Source organism: Pristiophorus japonicus, chromosome 6 (genome assembly GCF_044704955.1).
Source record: "Pristiophorus japonicus isolate sPriJap1 chromosome 6, sPriJap1.hap1, whole genome shotgun sequence".
Lineage (NCBI taxonomy): Eukaryota > Metazoa > Chordata > Chondrichthyes > Pristiophoridae > Pristiophorus > Pristiophorus japonicus.
Genome location: NC_091982.1, coordinates 118,881,646 through 118,903,807, shown reverse-complemented (window position 1 = coordinate 118,903,807; position 22,162 = coordinate 118,881,646). Strand labels below are relative to the sequence as shown.

General features: G+C 49.0%; 1 protein-coding gene across 2 annotated transcripts in view; it reads right to left on the bottom strand.

The window, feature by feature from the left end:
* LOC139265766 (dedicator of cytokinesis protein 11-like) overlaps positions 1–22,162 on the bottom strand; it is a 304,412-nt gene that overhangs the window by 132,802 nt on the left and 149,448 nt on the right. For both annotated transcript variants that reach the window (XM_070883138.1, XM_070883139.1), the window contains exons 22-24: positions 18,336–18,422; positions 16,306–16,395; positions 921–1,036 (exon numbers count right to left, since the gene is read on the bottom strand). In XM_070883138.1, coding sequence (XP_070739239.1) covers positions 921–1,036; positions 16,306–16,395; positions 18,336–18,422 — 293 coding nt within the window. The remainder of the gene's footprint in view (positions 1–920; positions 1,037–16,305; positions 16,396–18,335; positions 18,423–22,162) is intronic.

Below are 22,162 nucleotides of genomic sequence, written 5' to 3'. Positions count from 1 at the left end.
GTCGCAGGTGGGACAGATAGTCGTTGAGGAAAGGGGTGTGTGGGACTGGTTTGCCAATGCTCTTTCCGCAGCCTGCGCTTGATTTCTGCATGCTCTCGGCAATAAGACTCAAGGTGCTCAGCGCCCTCCTGGATGCTCTTCCTCCATTTAGGGCGGTCTATGGCCAGGGACACCCAGGTGTCAGTGGGGATGTTACAATTTATCAGGGAGGCTTTGAGGGTGTCCTTGTAACGTTTCCGCTGCCCACCTTTGGCTCGTTTGCCGTGAGGAAGTTCCGAGTAGAGCGTTTGCTTTGGGAGTCTCGTGTCTGGCATGCGGAGCTGATCAAGTGTGGTCAGTGCTTCAATGCTGTGGATGTTGGCCTGGTCGAGGGCGCTAATGTTTGTGCGTCTGTCCTCCCAGGGGATTTGTAGGCTCTTGCAGAGACATCGTTGGTGGTATTTCTCCAGCGACTTGAGTTGTCTACTGTACGCGGTCCATGTCAGAAAGCACCACACACGCATTCATACACACATGCACAGATAGCACTGCGCACCCACTCACACACGCATAGATAGAAATACACGCACGCACACTCACAACAATAAACACACGTGCGCACACAAATAGGCACACACACGCATAGGCACTCACTCACAGATAGCAATACATACACTCACGCAGATATTACAGACATGCACACAGGTAGCACAATATACACTTGCACAATATACACAATAGGCACACATGCACGCTCATATACACACGCCTATACGTATACACTCACATTAAGATACACATCCACAAATTCACTGAAATTTTCACTTCATAAGTAATCTTTTCTTTTTTTCTTGTGAGGAATTGTAATAGAGGAGAGGTGGAGGAACGGTTTGTGGGGGGAGGGGCGGAGGGAAAGGTGAAGATGAAAAGAAACAAATTACCTGGCAGAATTCACTGCAACCTCGGCCTGGCTGGTTTTGGTGAGGATTTGGAGTAGCTGGTTCAGGATTGTTGGTAGGAAGTTGACCATCACACAGACTTCCATGGCATGCAAACACTGGAAGGGAATATAGATTGAAGTTACCCTCAGTTACAGTGTTGGGAGCACTCTGCTTTCTGTTTTGAGTTACAATTGACCATGTTCTATAATCATCATCATCATAAACCAAGCATGTCACACTACAATGACCCTGGCTAATAATCAAAGTGTTTTGTTCGAACAGCACAGTTAGATTATTATCACTCTTATACAAATAAATCTCTGAAAGTGAAGCTGCAAATTGCACACGCTTGATTCTGCTGATTAGAACAATTTATGGAAATTTTCTCTATAGGTTTTCCATATTGGTGTCCCTGCAAATATTGACACACTCAAGGAATCCCCGTCAATATTGGTGCATTCCAGAGAGTCCCCATCAATATTGGTACATTCCAGGGAATCCCCGTAAATATTGCCGCATTCAAGGGAATCCCCGTCAATATTGGCGCATTCAAGGGAATCCCCATCAATATTGGCGCATTCAAGGGAATCCCCGTCAATATTGGCGCATTCCAGAGAATTCCCCTCAAAATTGGTACATTCCAGGGGATCCCCGTCAATATTAGTACATTCCAGGGAATTACCATCAATATTGGTACATTCCAGGGAATTCCCATCAATATCGCCTCTGAGCTCCGCAGACCTGGAGCCAGAACCGAAGTGGGGTTCCGACAAATCCACATGGAGTCCGCATGGAGAAACATTTTCTCACGCTGCCGCTGGATTTGTGCCCAGCCTTTGCTTTATTGTGGCCTTCTGTGGGAGAGAAACCATCGGAGGTAGTGGGAGAGAGAGAGAGAGAGAGAGAGAGGTGGGGGGGGGGGGGGGTGGTGAAGAGAGAGATGGGGGGGTGAAGAGAGAGATGGGGGGGGTGAAGAGAGAGATGGGGGGGGGTGAAGAGAGAGATGGGGGGGGTGAAGAGAGAGATGGGGGGGGGGGTGAAGAGAGAGATGGGGGGGGTGAAGAGAGAGATGGGGGGGGTGAAGAGAGAGATGGGGGGGGTGAAGAGAGAGATGGGGGGGGTGAAGAGAGAGATGGGGGGGGTGAAGAGAGGGGGGAAGATGGGGGGGTGAAGAGAGAGATGGGGGGGTGAAGAGAGAGATGGGGGGGTGAAGAGAGAGATGGGGGGGTGAAGAGAGAGATGGGGGGTGAAGAGAGAGATGGGGGGGTGAAGAGAGAGATGGGGGGGTGAAGAGAGAGATGGGGGGGTGAAGAGAGAGATGGGGGGGTGAAGAGAGAGATGGGGGGGTGAAGAGAGAGATGGGGGGGTGAAGAGAGAGATGGGGGGGTGAAGAGAGAGATGGGGGGGTGAAGAGAGAGATGGGGGGGTGAAGAGAGAGATGGGGGGGGTGAAGAGAGAGATGGGGGGGTGAAGAGAGAGATGGGGGGGTGAAGAGAGAGATGGGGGGGGTGAAGAGAGAGATGGGGGGTGAAGAGAGAGATGGGGGGGTGAAGAGAGAGATGGGGGGTGAAGAGAGAGATGGGGGGGTGAAGAGAGAGATGGGGGGGTGAAGAGAGAGATGGGGGGGTGAAGAGAGAGATGGGGGGGTGAAGAGAGAGATGGGGGGGTGAAGAGAGAGATGGGGGGGTGAAGAGAGAGATGGGGGGGTGAAGAGAGAGATGGGGGGGTGAAGAGAGAGATGGGGGGGTGAAGAGAGAGATGGGGGGGGTGAAGAGAGAGATGGGGGGGTGAAGAGAGAGATGGGGGGGTGAAGAGAGAGATGGGGGGTGAAGAGAGAGATGGGGGGGGTGAAGAGAGAGATGGGGGGGGTGAAGAGAGAGATGGGGGGGGTGAAGAGAGAGATGGGGGGGTGAAGAGAGAGATGGGGGGGTGAAGAGAGAGATGGGGGGGTGAAGAGAAGATGGGGGGGTGAAGAGAGAGATGGGGGGGTGAAGAGAGAGATGGGGGGGTGAAGAGAGAGATGGGGGGGTGAAGAGAGAGATGGGGGGGGTGAAGAGAGAGATGGGGGGGTGAAGAGAGAGATGGGGGGGTGAAGAGAGAGATGGGGGGGTGAAGAGAGAGATGGGGGGGTGAAGAGAGAGATGGGGGGGTGAAGAGAGAGATGGGGGGGTGAAGAGAGAGATGGGGGGGTGAAGAGAGAGATGGGGGGTGAAGAGAGAGATGGGGGGGTGAAGAGAGAGATGGGGGGGTGAAGAGAGAGATGGGGGGGGTGAAGAGAGAGATGGGGGGGTGAAGAGAGAGATGGGGGGTGAAGAGAGAGATGGGGGGGTGAAGAGAGAGATGGGGGGGTGAAGAGAGAGATGGGGGGGTGAAGAGAGAGATGGGGGGGTGAAGAGAGATGGGGGGGGTGAAGAGAGAATGGGGGGTGAAGAGAGAGATGGGGGGGTGAAGAGAGAGATGGGGGGGTGAAGAGAGAGATGGGGGGGTGAAGAGAGAGATGGGGGGGTGAAGAGAGAGATGGGGGGGTGAAGAGAGAGATGGGGGGGTGAAGAGAGAGATGGGGGGGTGAAGAGAGAGATGGGGGGGTGAAGAGAGAGATGGGGGGGTGAAGAGAGAGATGGGGGGGTGAAGAGAGAGATGGGGGGTGAAGAGAGAGATGGGGGGTGAAGAGAGAGATGGGGGGGTGAAGAGAGAGATGGGGGAGGAAGAGAAAGAGAGAGAGAGAGAGAGAGAGAGACAGACAGGGGGGGGGGGGGAAGAGAGAGATGGGGGAGGAAGAGAAAGAGAAAGAGAGAGAGAGAGAGAGAGAGAGAGACGGGGGGGGGAAGATGGGGGAGAGGACCCAGGTTTATTGGGTATGAAGTGAATAGTGACAATGTCGTGACTTCCGGATTTCATAAACCTGACTGTGACCCACACACAATGCCACATCTATGGGGTATGGGATGGGGGGGTGGGGGTGTTAAGGTCAGGAACTTGGGAGGCTTTTGCTGGGTCCTCTCTGGGTTCTGAAGTCAGAATGGCTCGAATTACACTTTGCAAAGTAACTCAGAACTTGGGCTGGATGATTCCAATTACACACTCCAGAGAAACTTCTAGGTGTGGCTTACCCTCCAAGGGACCAATCAGGTCATGTGATAACGGAGAGCCAATCAGACCATTTTCAAGGTGCAAATAACTGCAGCCATTAATATAAGGTCGGTCGGTCTGGTGCACATTTCCTGCAAGTGTCACAAATGTCTGTCACATTTTAAAACAAGCACAAAGTCAGCCACTCTGAATCTACTGAGAAATTCTTGTGCAACAAAAAATGCCAGGGCCAGAGAGGCTGCAGCCTCCTAAATGGCCTCTCTCTGAACTCACCCAGTGTTTACTTAGGAACAAGTAGATTTTGTGGCCTGAAAGAAACAGAGCTTCAACTTAGCAGCAGAATACACTGTGCATTACATGTGAGACTCTACTGTCATTATTAAAGGATCATCAGGGTTACCAGGAGTACCGACACAGAAGCTTCACTGACTTTATATGAACATTTTGAGTGTGCCCATCGTGACTGAGTGGGAAAAACTATGGCAGATGGAGTTTAGTGCAGAGAAGTGTAAGGATATCCACCTTGGACACAAGAAAGATCAGAATATTTTCTAAATGGTGAGAATCTAAGAACTGTGGAGGTGCGGGAAGATTGAATGGTCCATGTAAAGAAATCACTGAAACCTAGTGAACAGTTACACAGAATAATCAAAAAGGCTAATGGTTTGTTGGCCTTCATCTCAAGGTGGCTGGAATACAAAGAGGAGGAATGCTACAGCTGTACCAAGCTCTAGTTAGACTATATCTGGAGCACTGCCTCCAGTTCTGGGCTCCATACCTTAGAAAGGCATTATTGGCCTTGGAGAGGGTGCAGTGCAGATTCAGCAGAATGATACCGGGGCTTAAGGGGGTAGATTATGAGGACAGATTGCATTGATTAGGCTTGTATTCCATTGAATATAGAAGATGGAGAGCTGATCGAGGTGTTTAAGATGATCAATGCATTTTATAGGGTAGTTGGAAAGATACTATTTGTTCTTGTGGGGAGTCCTGACTTGACCCCTGGGAGCTAGGTCATCCAGGGGTGAAGTCAGCAAGCACTTCTGCAGAGGGCAGTAAAAGTCTGGACCCCTCCCACAAAAAGCTTCTGAGGCTAAGTCAACTGAAGATTTCAAAACTGACATCAAGACAGCAATTGACCGAGTGTGGCATCAAGAAGCTCCAGTGAAACTGAAGTAAATCGGTATTCAGGGGGAAAACTCTCCACTGGCTGGAGTCATACCCAGCACAAAGGAAGATGGTTGTGGTTGTTGGAGGTCAATCATCACAGCCGCAGGACATCGCTGCAGGAGTTCCTCAGGAAATTGTCTAGCCCCAACCATCTTCAGCTGCTTCATCAATGACCTTCCCTCCATCATAAGGTCAGAAGTGGGGATGTTCGCGGATGATTCATTCCATTCGCAACTCCGCAGATAATGGAGCAGTCCATGCCAGCATGCAGCAAGACCTGGCCAACATTCAGGCTTGGGCTGATAAGTGGCAAGTAACATTCGCGCCACACAAGTGCCAGCCAATTACCATCTCCAACAATCGAGAGTCTAACCACCTCCCCTTGATATTCAATGACATTACCATCACCGAATCCCCCACCATCAACATCCTGGGGCTCACCATTGACCAGAAACTGAACTGGACCAGCCACATAAATACTGTGGCTACAAGAGCAGGTCAGAGGCTGGGTATACTGCGGTGAGTGTCTCACCTCCTGACTCCCCAAAGCCTTTCCACCACCTACAAGGTACAAGTCAGGAGTGTGATGGAATACCCTCCCTTTGTCTGGATAAGTGCAGCACCAACACACCATCCAGGACAAAACAGCCCGCTTGATTGGCATCCTATCCACCACCTTCAAGATTCTCCCTCCACCACCGGTGTACCGTGATTGCAGTATGTACCATCTGTGGCAACTCGCCAAGGCTTCTTCGGCAGCACCTCCCAAACCAGCGACCTCTACCACTTAGAAGGACAAGGGCAGCAGGCGCATGGAAACACACCACGTTCCCCTCCAAGTCACACACCATCCTGTCTTGGAAATATATCACCGTTCCTTCATCATTGCTGGCTCAAAATCCTGGAACTCCCTCCCTAACAGCACTGTGGGAGTACCTTCACCACACGGACTGCAGCGGTTCAAGCAGGTGGCTCACCACCACCTTCTCAAGGGCAATTAGGGATGGGCAATAAATGCTGGCCTTGCCGGTGATACCCACATCATAGGAACAAATAAAAAAATATATTCGAGGGACTGAATGGCCGACTGTTACAAATGTTCCTATATTTTACCTAAAAACACAAATCACAACTGAAAACCTGGTAATTATTTTAATATCTTTAAAGATTGTTGCCCACCTCTGTAATATCACTCGCCTCCATCCTTGCCTCAGCCCATCTGCTGGTGTACCAACAACATCTTTCATTTACACAGCACTTTCAACAGCCATGCTTTTGTTACCTCCAGATTCAACTATGACCAAGCCTGTCATAATGCTTCCTTCTTTGGTTCAATGTCAATTCTTTTTGCTTGATAATGTATTTGCTTCATGGGTTCTTTACTTAAGAATTCATAGCAACACAAGAACTAGTTGGTTTATTAGCAAAGGTTTAACAATCACACTACACATTATCAGTTCATCCACCAGGCTCACAACCACCTGCCTCATCGTGAATCCCCTAAACCCAAATGACTGGGGTTTTATTGAGTCTCGAGAACATCACATGACTGGCTAAGCCACTCACAATTCAACAGCTCAACCAACCTGTGAGCATACTCACAAGTGCATATATTACAATAACGCCCCTGTAAGCGTCTTTGAGATGTGTTACTGCGTTGAAGGTGCTGTATAAATGTAAGTTGTAGCTGTTAACAAGGAGGAGTCCGACTTGGCAATCTAGGGAAACCGCCACACAATAATTCACCTCTCATTCAACTCCGAACCCATTTAAAACCCCTCCCTCCAGGAAGTAACTGAGCAGCGACCAAGTTGGCAGCGAGACATCGGTGTTTCAGAACTCAGGTGATCCAATGAGCAATGCCACAAGCGATCATCTAGTCCAGTTCCCCCCCCCCGCCCCGAATCTGCCAGTGAGATTGCAGCCCTTCCCCCTCTCTCACTCTGTAATCACGAGGTGATTCACAACCGGGAGGGGGAAGGGCTGCAATCTCACAGGCAGAATCAGGACGGGCAAGGTCTCAGCCTTCAGTTCTGAACACGCAATGTGCAGCGAGCTGGCAACACACGTGAGCACAGCATGTCAGACCACATCTTGAGGCATGTGGAGTGCTGCCCTTCCCCATTTTACCAAGCTCTCCCACGCTTTGTGTAACTGACCTGGAGAAAGCCCGCGCACACCGAGTGTACACAGCAAGAGCACGTTCAGGAGCATGTACACGGCCCACGTTCACAGGGCCAACCTGTCATCACATCCTCAGCAATGCAAGCTATTGCTCAATGTTGCTCCTTACACAAGCCCATTAAAGAAAGTAAAGACTTGTATATCTATCGCACCTTTCACAACCGTTGGATGTTACAAAGAGCTTTAGTTAATGGAGTAATTTGGAAGCGCAGTCATAAGAACATAAGAAATAGAAGCAGGAGTCGGACATTTGGCCCCTCGAGCCTGCTCCACCATTCAATAAGATCATGACTAATCTGCTCATTGACTCAGCTCTACTTCCCTGCCCGCTGCCCATAACCCTTCACTTCCTTATCATTCAAAAATCTGTCTATCTCCGCCTCAAATATATTCAATGACCCAGCCTCCTCAGCTCTCTGGGCAGAGAATTCCACAGATTTACAACCCTCTGAGAAGAAATTTCTCCTCATCTCAGTTTAAATGGACAGACCCTTATTCTATGTCCCCGAGTTTTAGTTTCCCCTATGAGTGGAAACATTCTCTCTGCATCCACCTTGTCGAGCCCTCTCATTATCTTATATGTTTCAATAAGATCACCTCATTCTTCTGAACTCCAATGTGTAGAGGCCCAATCTACTCAACTTTTCTTCATAAGTCAACCCCGTCATCTCCGGAATCAACCGAGTAAACCTTCTCTGAACTTCCTCCAAAGCAAGTACAAGTTGAGCCTCCTCTATCCAGCAGCCTCAAGACCTGGCGTGTGCCGGATAAGGGATTTTGCCGGACGGCGGGAGGTCACGCTGATCTCCCTCCACCCCCCCAGACCTGGCACCAACAACACCCACGCTGTGTCCTCGGGCTGACCTCCTCACCTCCCGCTGCTCGCCCACCCCTCGCCGACCTCTCCTGGGCCCCGACCCCGCCGCTGGGCTCGACCTCGCACCAAGAGACCTGGCTGCTTCCACCCAGGTGGGGTCTGCCGACGCCAGAATGCTGCAAATGTGCAGCTCGATGGCTGCAGCTGGCTGTGAGAGTGTCGGGCTGTCTCTCTCTCACTCTCTCTCGGGGGCTGGAGGTGTGGGTGTGGGGATCAGTGAGGGAGGGGGGAGGCGGCACGGATTCTCGGAATCACCGGTCATCCCACGTTCCACGCCGCAGCAGCTCCTGCCGCTTTCACACACAGACCCGACCCCCACCGGGAATGGGGCCGGGGGAGGGGGAGGGGTGGGGTGGGGCGTGGTTTGGGGGGGGGGGGGGGATGGTGCTGGGCGAGGGAGGTTCAACTGTTACACACAAAATAATAGTGGCTTCTGGTTTATAATCCAGTATTGTGCATTCAAGGGCAACAAAGCAAAACTTTTAAATTAGAGCTAGGTCGTTCAGGGGTCATGTCACACAAAGGGTCGTGGGAAATCTGGAAGTCTCTCCCCTGAAAGATTGCAGATGCTGAGAGACAATTGAGAATATCAAGACCAAGACTGATAGGTTTTTGTTAGGTCAGGGCGCCCCAGGGTCGGCTCAGGGCACCCCAGGGTTATGGAACCAAGGTGAGTAGATGGAGTTGAGATACAGAACAGCCTTGATCTAATTGAATGGTGGAACAGGCTCCCGGGGCTGAATGGCCTCCTCCTGTTCCTATCTTCACAAAACCCAAGCAAAGTCCAGATACAAGGTCCCCTCCTGCTCGTACACTGGCACTTTTTGAATTCTGATTCTGGGAGACAGCTATCTGTGTACCTACTGATAGTTAAGCTGCACAGCACCCACCCTGGCAGCAAGCCCTTTGCCCCAGTTGTTGAGAAGCTATGGGGCAGATTATCGACTCCTCTGCGCTCTGTTTTTGGACCCGGAGCGGCGGCAATGCGTTCTGGGCGGGTGGTCAGCCTCCAGCGCCCCGCGGCGATCCTCGGGTCGGGTTTAGCGGCGGCGCGGAGCAGCACACCCGGAAGAGTTGTGCCCAGTGTGCAACACCCCGGGTTGTGACACCGGCATGAGGTTTAACCTCAGCCCGACCCATCCGCCCTGCAGTGCACCCCACACTGACCGCCTGGGAAATCGGGCGGTCCACCGATATCGACAGCAGAGAGAGGTAAGTAATGGGCTTCTAAGGTAAGTGTGATAAAGTTTCTTTAACTTTTTTTTGCGATGTGTTGTGCTGGAGTGGGCAATGTTTCTGTGGCTTTTCATTATCGGTTTCTTCCCCACCCCCCCACCAGGCGTCTCTGGGAGCGCTCCCGGTCCGGCTCTTTAGCTCGGGAGTTTCCCAGGCTAACGCTCCACGAGAGGTGTACAACGCTTCCCTTAGCGCTGCACCCCGTGACTCAGGGCCCAGCCACCCAATGTTACTGACTGAGACACAAACTGTTCCCAGGCGCTAACTTTACTGTCCCGCCGCCATTACCGCCCCGAAATCAGCAAAGCCGAAAATCCAGCCTGCAATTAGGATGAGGGAGCCGGTTTCAGTGTGGTGCACTCACTTGGAGCTGGCACAGGGACACCACTCCCTCCCCCAGAATCCTAATGAGAACAGTGCCAATTTAATACAGTGGCTGGGAGGGTGGGCACTGACTTGTTGAAAGCGGCTAGCTACCGTAACTTAAATGTATAGTCTTTGCTTTTATTTGGTAATGACACACAGTGACTTGCATGAGCTGAAGTTCATCGCCTGTCTGCACAAGCCATCTCCTCGCAAAAATCAAAATTTCCACTCCATATATGGGCAGGCCCTCTGGTGTGCAACATTCTCAGGCAGATTTTATTTTAAGCTCAAAATCACTAACTGAACATCCTCTGGGACTGATGCAAGAAAGGGATCAGAGGGAATTTTGAAGCAAGTCACCAGACCATAAAGTTCAGGTGATACAAGGTCAATTGACCGTTTTGAAAGAATATCCGTGGACAAACTCCATCGGCTTTCAAGCTGAGGCTCCCCAAGGCCGTGGTCGGACTATAATCGGGTTCCAGCTCTTCCGGGTTGTTCTGGAGTTTCCAGGATTAATCTCTCGGACACTGCTGCAAGTGAACCCGGGAGATTAATGCATAGAATATCACGGGGGGGGGGGGAGTAGAGATTTGGGGGTCTTCCACCTGTCAGAAACGGGATGCTCATGAGCTGAACCTCTGAAGACATCTTCCACGGGCCTACCACTGGGTGGTTGGAGCGCTCGATCGAGCCAGGGGGAAGACCCTTTTAATACACAGATCAGGGTCCTAAGACATAAAGAGGACCCTACTGGGGGAGCGTGTGCTGTGCTCACTCTGCACTGTGCTAGCTAGTGGTCTAGCTGGTGTGACAACTACACTGGGGCCTAGAAATTCATTTGGCCCCTAAAAACAGGCACAGGGATCACGATGTGTGATCACCCCACCAACTTTGTGCTGCCTGCTGATTAACATGATTGTGGTGTTCAGCTCGACGCTGAACACGCTGTTGATTTACTGAACGCTCGGTGGGGGAGGCCCCAAGTTCGCTCGCGGCTCGCGCCAATAAAAGCTAGCCTGCATCTCTTAAAGGCAGTCTGCACCTCTTAAAGGATCAGCTCATTGAACTGGGGAAGAGAGTGAGAAGAGGAGGAAATACCATCACTCAATCTGACAGTCACAGGTCAGATACCGGCGCTGTGCGGAGTTTAGAGGGTAGTTTCGAGGCAGGATCGGCACGTGGTGAGACACTGGGCGCGAGTGGGCTGCAGCCAGGGCAGGAGCAAAGGGTAGCACAGGTGGCAGCTCCCCGGAGGGCGAGGTCACACACAAGTTCTGCTGCACAGGACTCAGATGAAGACTTCGATGGGGTGGCCTACAGAAGGCGGCTGATGGGTATGCATAACGAAATGCTTGGTGCATTGGCAGGCCTGCTCGAAAGCCTGAATGCAACTTCACGGAGCATGGAGGAGTCCAGCACCAACCTTGCACAGGGCTTTGAGCAGAGCTTGGTGCCCATGATATGCAGCGTGGAAGTGATGGGCAACTCCATTAATGCACTTGTGGACCCAACCATGATGCAGGGTCTGATGGCCGATGTCTCAGCATCCATTGCAGCTCAGGCGAAGCCCCCCAATGTCCGAGTGCTGCAGAGCAAGCTCAGACTGCTCTCATGCAAGCTCAGCTTGCTGCCACACTCAGACCGCTGCCATTGTGGCTGGGTTTACCAGTGTGGAAAGGTGCACACACTCACCAAGATGGCATCCGTGGCGGCACAGACCGGAAGTGCGCGCGCCACTTTTGTCACAAAATGGCACCCATGGCACTGAAAAATTGGCACTACGGAGCCGAATTTCTCGCCCTATCAGACTTGCTTTGGTTCTGTAGCTCAAAGGAACATTGGCTTTGTTGATCTTCCTTTTAGTGCACACATCCATTTATCGACCAGGAGGGAAAGAGAATGGGAATAGAATGGAAGGGAGGAAAGGATTTAGAAGAAAATTAGGAATGAAGACCTTGGAAACAGGCTCGAATAAATTTGTGTAACCATGGTCACAGATCAAAGGTCACTCAGCAGTGAATTCTAAATTAAAGGCCTCAGCATCAATTCTACATCTTCCATGTACAATTATCTGCTGAGCCTCCCTTAAATCTATGGAAAATGGACTCCTACTTAAAAATGTAAGTAAAGCTGAGATATACTTTTACATAGAATCTTACAACCGGCCATTCAGCCCGCTGGTCCGTGCCAGTGTTTATTTGCCACACGAGCCTCCTCCCATCCCTCGTCATCTCACCCGGTCAGCACAACCTTCTACACCTTTCTCACTCACCTACTTATCCAGCTTCCCCTTAAATGTAAAATATACTTTGATAGGATTTATATTGCAAAGGAACATCCCAAAATGCTTCACAGCTAAAGTTAGGGAAAACAGATGCCCAGCTTGGAAGGGTGAAGGTTAGAAGAGCAGATCGAAAGCTTGGTTGAAGAGATGGGTTATGAGGAGCTTATTGGGACAGTTGGAGCTTTCAAGTCTGAGAACGATAGATTTTTGTCGGGTAAGGGTATCGAAGGTTTATGGAGCAACGATGGATAAATAGAGTTAAGGTGCAGATCAGTCGTGATCTCATTGAATGGTGGAGCAGGCCTGAGGAGCAGTACTGATCCTATTGCAAGTTACAAAGAGAGGGCTCCAGGAGGTTAGGGATGGAATCCCAGAGAATCGGATTGACACAACAGAAGGTTCTGCCACCGATGGTTGTGGGTGGGAGGCGGGAATGTGTGCAGAAGGTTAGAACGAGAGAGTTTGGGATGAGATTTAAGGCTGAAGAAAATTGCAGAGATAGGGTGGAGCAAGGTCAGAGAGGGAGTCACAGACAAGGGCAAGGAGTTTGAATTGAATGCTTTTGGACATTGGGAGTCACATTTTAACAGCATCATTGAAATAACAAATCATTAAAATGTTTAATTACTTTGAACCATCTGCTGGAAGCAGTGGTCACAACAAAATCAAAGAGCTCATTGAGGAAGCAGCAGACATGTGCTGACTATACAGAGGTTCACCCGACCGGACCAGCCATTGGCCAACCATAGCTCCTACAGAGTGAAATAGCAGGAGGATTGTGCTGAGCGGCATTAGTCAGGCCCTCTGGGTGAGTAAGTCAGGCAGATGGAAATCCTGAATATCCAGTACGGAATATTCGAGATGACCACTGCAGAGTACCTGCGATTCAACATTTTAGGATTGAAGAAAAAAATGAGCATTAAATACCATATATGCATTGTGACTATTTTTCTTTGCCGTCTAATGCTGAATTTCATATTCACTTCCTTTCCGAACCACCAAAGCCACGCGGGTCAGACCATTCATGTGTCTGAGTGAGTCTGCTGGGAACGTTCATTTATACATTGGGTTGCGTGTGTTTGTGTATATGTGCACACAAGTGTGCATGCACGTTTGGATCTGGGGGGGGGGGGGGTGCAATTGTGTGTGTGGTGTTTATGTATACTGTGCTTGCATGTGTGTAGTGTACATGTGTGTATTGTGTTTGTGTGTTTGTGTAGTGTGTGTATTGTGCTTATGTGCGCTTGTATGCATGCCAGACACAAGACTCCCAAAGCAAGCGCTCTACTCGGAACTCCTTCATGGCAAACGAGCCAAAGGTGGGCAGAGGAAACGTTACAAGGACACCCTCAAAGCCTCCCTGATAAAGTGCAACACCCCTACTGACATCTGGGAGTCCCTGGCCAAAGACTGCCCTAAGTGGAGGAAGTGCATCCGGGAGGGCGCTGAGCACCTCGAGTCTCATCGTTGAGAGCATGCAGAAATCAAGCGCAGGCAGCAGAAAGACCGTGCGGCAAACCTGTCCCACCCACCCTTTCCCCCAACGACTGTTTGTCCCACCTGTGACAGAGACTGTGGCTCTCGTATTGGACTGTACAGCCACCTAAGAACTAATTTTGGGAGTGGAAGCAAGTCTTCCTCGATTCCGAGGAACTGCCTATGATGATGATATACGTGTGTAGTGTTTGTGTGTCATCATCATAGGCGGTCCCTCGTACCGAGGATGACTTGCTTCCATGCCAAAAAGGGATGAGTTTCAATGAAGGACTCGGACTACATGTTGAAGGGTGGAAGATGCCTGTGTGTGGATTTTTTTACCGTGTGGTGGCCGTTGCACACCAGCTACCACACGGGCTTGACAGAGCTAGGCCTTGGTCCAGCGGCAAGGGTTAATTGTGCATACTGTGCGTGTGTAAGGAAGAACTTGGATTTTGATAGTGCTTTTCATGATCTCAGGATATCCTAAAGCTCTTCCCAGTCAATGAGGTACCTTTGAAGTCTAGTCACTGTTATCCTCTGAATAACTGTGACACAGTAGTTCAGCAGACATACGTTGGCTGGCAGCGTGCGAGGTTTTGTCTCTATGACAGGAGAGTGCGTTGGGTTCCCACGTGTTCGCCAGTAAGTGGCTCGCCACACACTGAGAGGCTAACCCTTGACCCTGGGCAGTGCTAACCCAGACAGGGTGATAAAGAAAGGCACAGCTTTCGGCCCATGACAATGTCCGTCTGAAACACAAACTGGCTGGGCTGTGAACACGAAAGCTCGTGTGGGCGAACGCCAGAATTGAGAGGTGTACCTGCAGAGGAGCGCTTACTGTAATTGTAACAGAATGCTCTGGTGACGAGTGTGAGGAAACTAACATATTTTCACTAATTCAAGGAAAAGATTGTGAGCGCATTTGGGAATAGAAGTACAAATCTTGCATTTATGAAAAGAACTCATGTCTTGTAAATGCTGCAATAATGAGATGCGAGGGCTGTCCTATGGAGGAGAGATTGAGTAGATGAGGCCTATGTTCTCTAGAGTTAAGAAGAATGAGAGGTGATCTCACTGAAACGTATAAAATTCTCAGGAGGGCTTGACAGGGTCGATGCAGGGAGGATGTTTCCCCAGGCTAGAGGGTCTAGAACCAGGGATCATAATCTCAGGAAGAGAGGTCGACCATTTAGGACCGAGATGAGGAGAAATTTCTTCACTCAGAGGGCTGTGAATCTTTGGAATTCTCTGCACTAGAGGGCTTTCGAGGCTCAGTTGTTGAGTATATTCAAGGCTGAGATCAATAGATTTTTGGACACTAACGGAATCAAGGGATATGGGAATACGACAGGAAAGTGGAGTTGAGGTCGAAGATCAGCCAAGACCTGATTGAATGGCGGAGCAGGCTTGAGAAGCTGTACAGCCTACTCCTGCTCCTATTTCTTATGCTCTTATGAAACGCACTGCAATTTTGCAGGCTGTAAGCTCCCACAAATAGCAATGAGATACATTGGAGGAGAGAGTGAATGTTTGTGTGTGTTGTAGGAGTGTCTACAGGCGTGCATGTATACATCAGTTCTCATTAACTTTAAGTGCTCAGAAGAATCTATTATTGGACTACAAATTGGTTCAATTCCATGCAAGTAATGACTAAAGTATTTTTACATTTTCAAATTCCCTCATTTTTAAAATTAAAATGTTCTATCCAGTCATAGGGAGCAGACACACTCCTCCAGACATTCCTAAAACCAGCGCTGGCTATCAATTACAATGACCACAGGATCAGTAGGAAATGCCCCTCCCCTTGCCCTTGTGGCAGTTGCATCACACCCAACAGAAAACCGTCAAATCACACCACTCCTGAGACTAGACTGAAGCCGCAACTTCTGTCCTTCCTCATTTGCACAACTCACCATCTGTTCTCCCACAGAAACCTGTTGCTACACTCGGGAAATAGAATACAACATTTTCCCAGAACAGTCCACAAATCTGTGGAATCACTGCAATCCTCTCAGGGAGCTAAAATATTTCACCTGCAAATAGATGCGTGTGGAGGAGGGGCATTTAATTTTATAAGAACATAAGAAATTGGAGCAGGAACAGCGATACGTCCCCTCGAGCCTGCTCCGCCATTTAATACGATCATGGCTGATCTGATCATGGACTCAGGTCCACTTCCCTGCTCGCTCCCCAAAACCTCTTAATCTCTTATCAGTTTAAAAAACTGTCTATCTCTGTCTTAAATTTATTCAATGTCCCGGCTTCCACAGCTCTCTGAGGCAGGGAATAAGTGTATTAAAAGCTGGTTGTCTTCTTAGGCAGTCCCTCGAATCGAGGATGACTTGCTTCCACACCAAAAAGGGATGAGTTCACAGGTGGTTCAATGAAGGACCTGACATTCCAGGTCCCGAAATACATATTGAAGGGTGGAAGATGCCTGTGGATGGATTTTTTTAACGTGTGGTGGTCGTTGAACACCAGCCACCACACGGGATCGACAGAGCTAGGTCTTGGTCCAGTGGCAAACTGGTATCTCATGCATGAATGACACCATCGGAGTGTTGACATAGCTTGCTTCGAATCATACTTCGAGCTACACATTACCATCCTGGCCCTAGCTGGCTTCAGATCTGACTGACAGAGATCCCTTTCCTACATATTAACCCCACAGAAGGCGAGTGTATGGGATCAGCTACCTTCAGATGCTTCACAAGGTCTCCAGTGATGTCCTGTGTTGCCGACTGACTCGTTTGACAGCAGTGGAAGAAGCTGTGCAAATACTGGTCCTGTAAACAAAGCAGAAATCACGCCCGCAGTGAATTTTTGAATTGATCAGCTTCTCGCTGGAACAACACACAACTGTACACAACGTACACATGTAGGCAAACTTTACAGGTGGTGGCAGTCCGTTTCACTTCCTCCAATTTACTCAATAGTATCATTTCTGCATCTGTTTTACGAGCTTGTTATGGCCCGGACACATGCTACACCTCAATAAAGACAAGCTACAGGAGCATATCTTGGTCCATGTGATCTCCTGGAATTGGTTTGATCGCTTGAGGGCAATTTTCCAGAGTATTTTTTCCCTTATTGCCACAGGATTTTTCTGCCTCTCCCAGGAGATTACTTGGCTACAGGGCGGGGGTACGGTGTGGTCCTGATGTTCCAGGCATCCTAAGTATGGGGTAGGTCTGATGGACCAGCCGGTCTTTTCCTGACTGTTGTTTTTATATGTTGCTATGTATTTGACAGGGCATCACCAAAATGAATACCATAATTACACTGATACAAAACGGAGCCTGACAAATCAGGTAGGAAAGTGCACGTTTGATGAACAAAGCGTTCTGTGGCTTGTGCTGTAAACTAAACTACTGTTCCACATGACCTTGGTGTCTCGTTTTCTGGCTCCATTCTCCTTACTATAAAGTGGTGTGCTAGGCCTGAATGGATTAGACTAAGGGGGATACATGGGCAGTCTTGGCTTTGGTCAATATATGCCAAAACACAAGAGATGGGAACAGGCAGGTCAGAGAAAGGCAATGATCAAACAGTACCATGCTAAGGTCAGACGAGACAGTTCTGGGCAGCCAAGAGAGACACTTTGGGCCTACAGGCAGTGCAGGGAAGAGCTACAAGATCTTCTCAAGTCTGCTCACCAGTGATAGGATCTTAGTACCAAAGTATTCCAACCGTGGTCTATATGCTCTCCATCAGGCATGAAACTAAAGATCGAAGAGAGGATGGCAAGCCCAGGTTCCAGTGGTACTGAGTGCCATTCAGCACAAAGTACAAAAGAATTGTAATGCACATTGGCAAACTCAACATATACAGACCATTGACATCAAAGAAAGGACTGTGCTTTCAGTACTTACATTTATTGGAAACTAATAGTTTTGTTTGGGTATAGTTTATAAACTATTTGAATTTCAGACAAGAATTAAAAGATTCCTGCCTTAAACCTTTAGAAATGACTCCCAAGTTAGTTTTATTCAGTATCTAATAGACACCTCACCACCCATCCCCAGTGCTCTCAGCCATTTCCTCCAGAACAAGAGTCCTAAACCTATCTTCTGAGTGAAAAGATTCTGGGAGAATATCTGTACAACACTCAAAAGTGGAGTAGGCAGAAACTCAGATAGTAGAATCATATAGCATAGGAGGTGGCTCTTTGAAGAGCTATCCAATTAGTCCCACTCCTTCACTCTTTCCCAGTATCCCTGAAAATGCTTCCTTTTCAAATATTTATCCAATTCCTTTTTGAACGTGACTATTGAATCTGCTTCCACCACCCCTTCAGGCAGTGCATTCCAGATCTTAACTCGCTGCGTGGAAAGATTTCTCATCTCCCTTCTGGTTCTTTGGTCAATTAACTTAAATCTGTGTCCTCTGGTTATCAATCCTCCTGCAAGTGGAAACAGTTTCTCTCTATCTTCTCCATCAAAACCCTTTATAATTTTGAACACCTCAATTATAATACCCATTAACTGTCTCTGCTCTAAGAAGAGCAATCCCAATTTCTCCAGTCTCTCCACATACTTGAAGTCCTTCATCCCTGGAACCATTCTAGTAAGTCTCCTCTGCACCCTCGCCAAGGCCTTGACATCCTTCCTAAAGTGTGGTGCCCAGAATTGAACACATCATCCTCAACATATCTTCCCTTGATAGCCTCTACCTTCACATAGGCATCTGTAAAATTGAACCGTACCTTAACATTGGAGATACTGACCTCTGTGTAAATCGTGGATACCAAGTGATTTTTCACTTTCAGCAAGGGTTTCCCTCCATCTACCCATTTAATGTCAGGAATCGCATGCTGCAGAATTCAAGAAAAAAATGAAAGAGATCAGCATTTATATAGCATCTCAGAACATTGCTAAATGCTTCACATACAATGAACTAGTTTGGAGAGCAGGCACTGTTTGATCCAGGTATGGCAGCCATCGTTCAGAGAGATGGACCCACAACCATCTGTGGGATGAATGGTCAGGTCATGAGTTTCTTGAGGGTGGAATGTTGGCCAGGACAGCGAGAGAAAGCCTGTGCTGTTCAAACAGTGCCATGGGATGTTGTAGTACCTCCCTAAAGTAGTAGATGGAGCCCTGTTTAAAGTCTCATACGAAGGACGATGCAACACTCCCTCGGCACTGCACTGGACTCTCAGCTGAGATGACATGGTCAAGCCCTAGAGTCGGAGTTGAACCCACGAACTTCAAACTCACAGGTCAGAATGCCACCAACTGAGTCAAGCCGGCAATGACAAGAGCAACAAAAGTTGAACAAATACTATCGCATTCTGCACTGTTGCAAGTTTACATCGGATATTTATCGAAGCTAAGATCTCTCCAAAGAAAACTTATTGTAGGACCATAATTTAGCTCTGCAATGGCTCCATTTAGTGAGTATGTTAATTACGCAGAGCAAGACGGGCCATGTGTGGACAATTCAGCTGTATTGAGATTGGAGGTGTTACAAATCGCTTGTGTGCTCCTGAGTCAGGGAATTGGCAGGAAAGAAATTCATTAGGGTTCCCACTCATGGTCATTACCCAGTAACCCCTGCAATGTGAACACGATGAAGCTAGCCCATGATGCCCACCAGAGCCGGTATATGAATCTTGGGTACCAAGAACATTAAGGGGTTCCTCTGCACCTCCGCCAACGCCCCCTCCCCCCACCTCCGATCCATTATAACTGTGTAGTAAAATGCATGAAGAAATAGACCCATAGAATATTTACACCTTGATAATAAAGCCAACCATACCACAATATATGATGCTTCAATTAAACTGGTCCAGCAATTGTATTTAGCTTTGCTTCATTATGGTGAGTTTCAACGGGGGCCCCATATTTGGATTGGCTCCTGGGAATGGGTCCATGGACACCCAGTGCCCTTCCCCAATGGGTAAATTCCCAGAAGGCAGACACTAACTGGCCATGACCACACATGAATAATGGACCCTTGAGCAAGGAGTTGGAGGATGACACATGGCAGAAACTAACCCCTGTTCGGAATCGGTGAGCTGGACAAAAACAAACCAACAATATTTAGCGGAGTGGCGCACCAATAGAAAAAGAGCATGTTTGCTTTAACCTTCGGGGCATCTTACTGCAGGTGGATACTTCATTCCTGCCCCGACCAGCAAAACTCGCAGCACCACAGCTGTACCATGACTGAACTAGCACAAGCTCTACTCATGGCGAGGCAGCTGGCTCTGTGCAACAAGCACACAGACTAGCTACGATGATTTGAAATACCTTGGACACAAGCCAAGCCAAGCCCAAGTCATGTGAATACTGGCCCGTGACATACAACTCAATTTTGACATTTATTTTGCGCAGTATAAGCGAAGCTATCATTCTCCTGTTCGGACTACAAACACAGGCTTCTGGGCAGCTTTGGGCTTCAGTAATCTGCTCCAGTCTGGGGGCAGGAATCCGTGCAGCAACTAATCTTGTGTTTACATTTTTGCTCATCTGTCCTGCAGCTTAAGAAACCGAGGCTGCTGAGAAGGGGAAGGACTGGCATCAAACGGCAGAGAGAGCTGTGTTAATTGGATCATTTGAACTGGTGCACATGATCAAATCATCGGCATTAGTCAATGCAAGGTCCCAGTGTTCTCCACCACAGTAGACTTTTCACAAAGACACACCTTTTCCTGTTAGCTGGCCTAAATATGACCTTGGCCTACTTCACATCGTAATCTTGTGCCATCTGTCTTTCCCCTCACATGACACAGTAGTAATTGTAGCTGAAACACTGGTTTTGTCAACAGAAGTCACTGCAAGCTGGAGAAACAGCACCGAGTGGGAATATGTACACTCCATGGGAAAGGACTTGGGATGCTATCGAAGACTAACAGGGCCTCAGGCTTTTTGGCCATTGATAAAATACTTGGGCGTTGCTGTCAGAAAACAGAAATCATCGAGAGCTTCAGGCCATTTAGTGGTGTGGAATAAACAAAATCATTACACAGTTCAATTTACAACACTGCAGCCTTTCAATCCCAAGCTGAGCTAGCCTGAAATACTTTGCTGAAAGTGTAGTCAGTTTGTGCACAGCAAGATCTCACAAAGTGAGTTAAGTGAGCAGTTGATCTGTATTTGGTCGTGCTGGTTGAGGTATGAATATTGACAAGGAATGCTCCTCCAACAGGCAGAAAGGGTGTCAGCTTCACACCTCATGCAAAAGAGTGCACCTCCACCAATGCAGCACTCCCTCAGTGCTGCACTGAACTGTCAGCGTAGGTTACATGCTCCAGATAAACAGCATACAAGGCCAATGATGTACATTGACGCACTCATCTCTCCCGCTCCGATTGTCTTTCGTCATGGCACCAGTTCCCAGTCTGGGCATACGACCCAATAGGCATCCCCTAACCGCCCCAACTAATTAGGCAGAGACACTATGCTCTCCACCCATTGACCCAGCTGCCCATTATGTGCCACCTCCCCCTCCTGACTTTCCTCATTGCTCCCCCACACTTGAACCCCAGTCTCTTTTTTGTTTTATTCGTTCATGGGGTGTGGGTGTTGCTGACAAGGCCAGCATTTTTTGCCCATTCCTAACAGCCCTCGAGAAGGTGGTGGTGAGCCGCCTTCTTTAACCACTTCAGTCCGTGCGGTGAATGTGTGTCCACATTGCTGTTGAGTGGGGGGGGTGGGGGGGGGGGTGGAGGAGGACAGGGATGACGAAGGAACGGCCGATATAGTTCCAAGTCAGGATGGAGGATGGTGTGTGTCTTGGAGAGGAACGTGGAGGTGGTGGTGTTCCCATGCACCTGCTGCCCTTGCCCTTCTAGATGGTAGGGTCGCAGGTTTGGGAGGTGCTGCCGAAGAAGCCTTGGTGAGTTGCTGCAGTGCATCTTGTAGATGGTACACACTGCAGCCACGGTGCGCCGGTGGTGGAGGGAGTGAATTTTGAAGGTGGTGGATGGGATGCCAATCAAGAGAGCTGCTTTGTCCTGGATGGTATCGAGCTTCGAGTGTTGCTGGAGCTGCATTCATCTAGGCAAGTAGAGAGTATTCCATCACACTCTTGACTTGGGCCTTGTAGATGGTGGAAAGGCTTTGGGAAGTCAGGAGGTGAGACACTTGCTGCAGAATACCCAGCCTCTGACCCGCTCTTGTTGCCACAGTATTTATGTGGTTGGTCCAGTAAAGTTTCTGGTCAATGGTGACCCCCAGGATGTTGATGGTGGGGGATTCGGTGATGGTAATGCTGTTGAATGTCAAAGGGCTGTGGTTAGACTCTTGCTTGTTAGAGACAGTCATTGCCTGGCACTTCTCTGGTGTGTATGTTACTTGCCACTTATCAGCCCAAACCTGAATGTCGTCCAGGTCTTGCTGCATGCTGGCATGGACTGCTTCATTATCTGAGGAGTTGTGAATGGAACTGAACACTGCAATCATCAGCGAACATCCCCACTTCTGACCTTATGATGGAGGGAAGGTCATTGATGAAACGCTGAAAATGGTTGGGCCTAGGACACTGCCCTGAGGAACTCCTGCAGCGATATCCTGGGGCTGTGATGATTGACCTCCAATCACCACAACC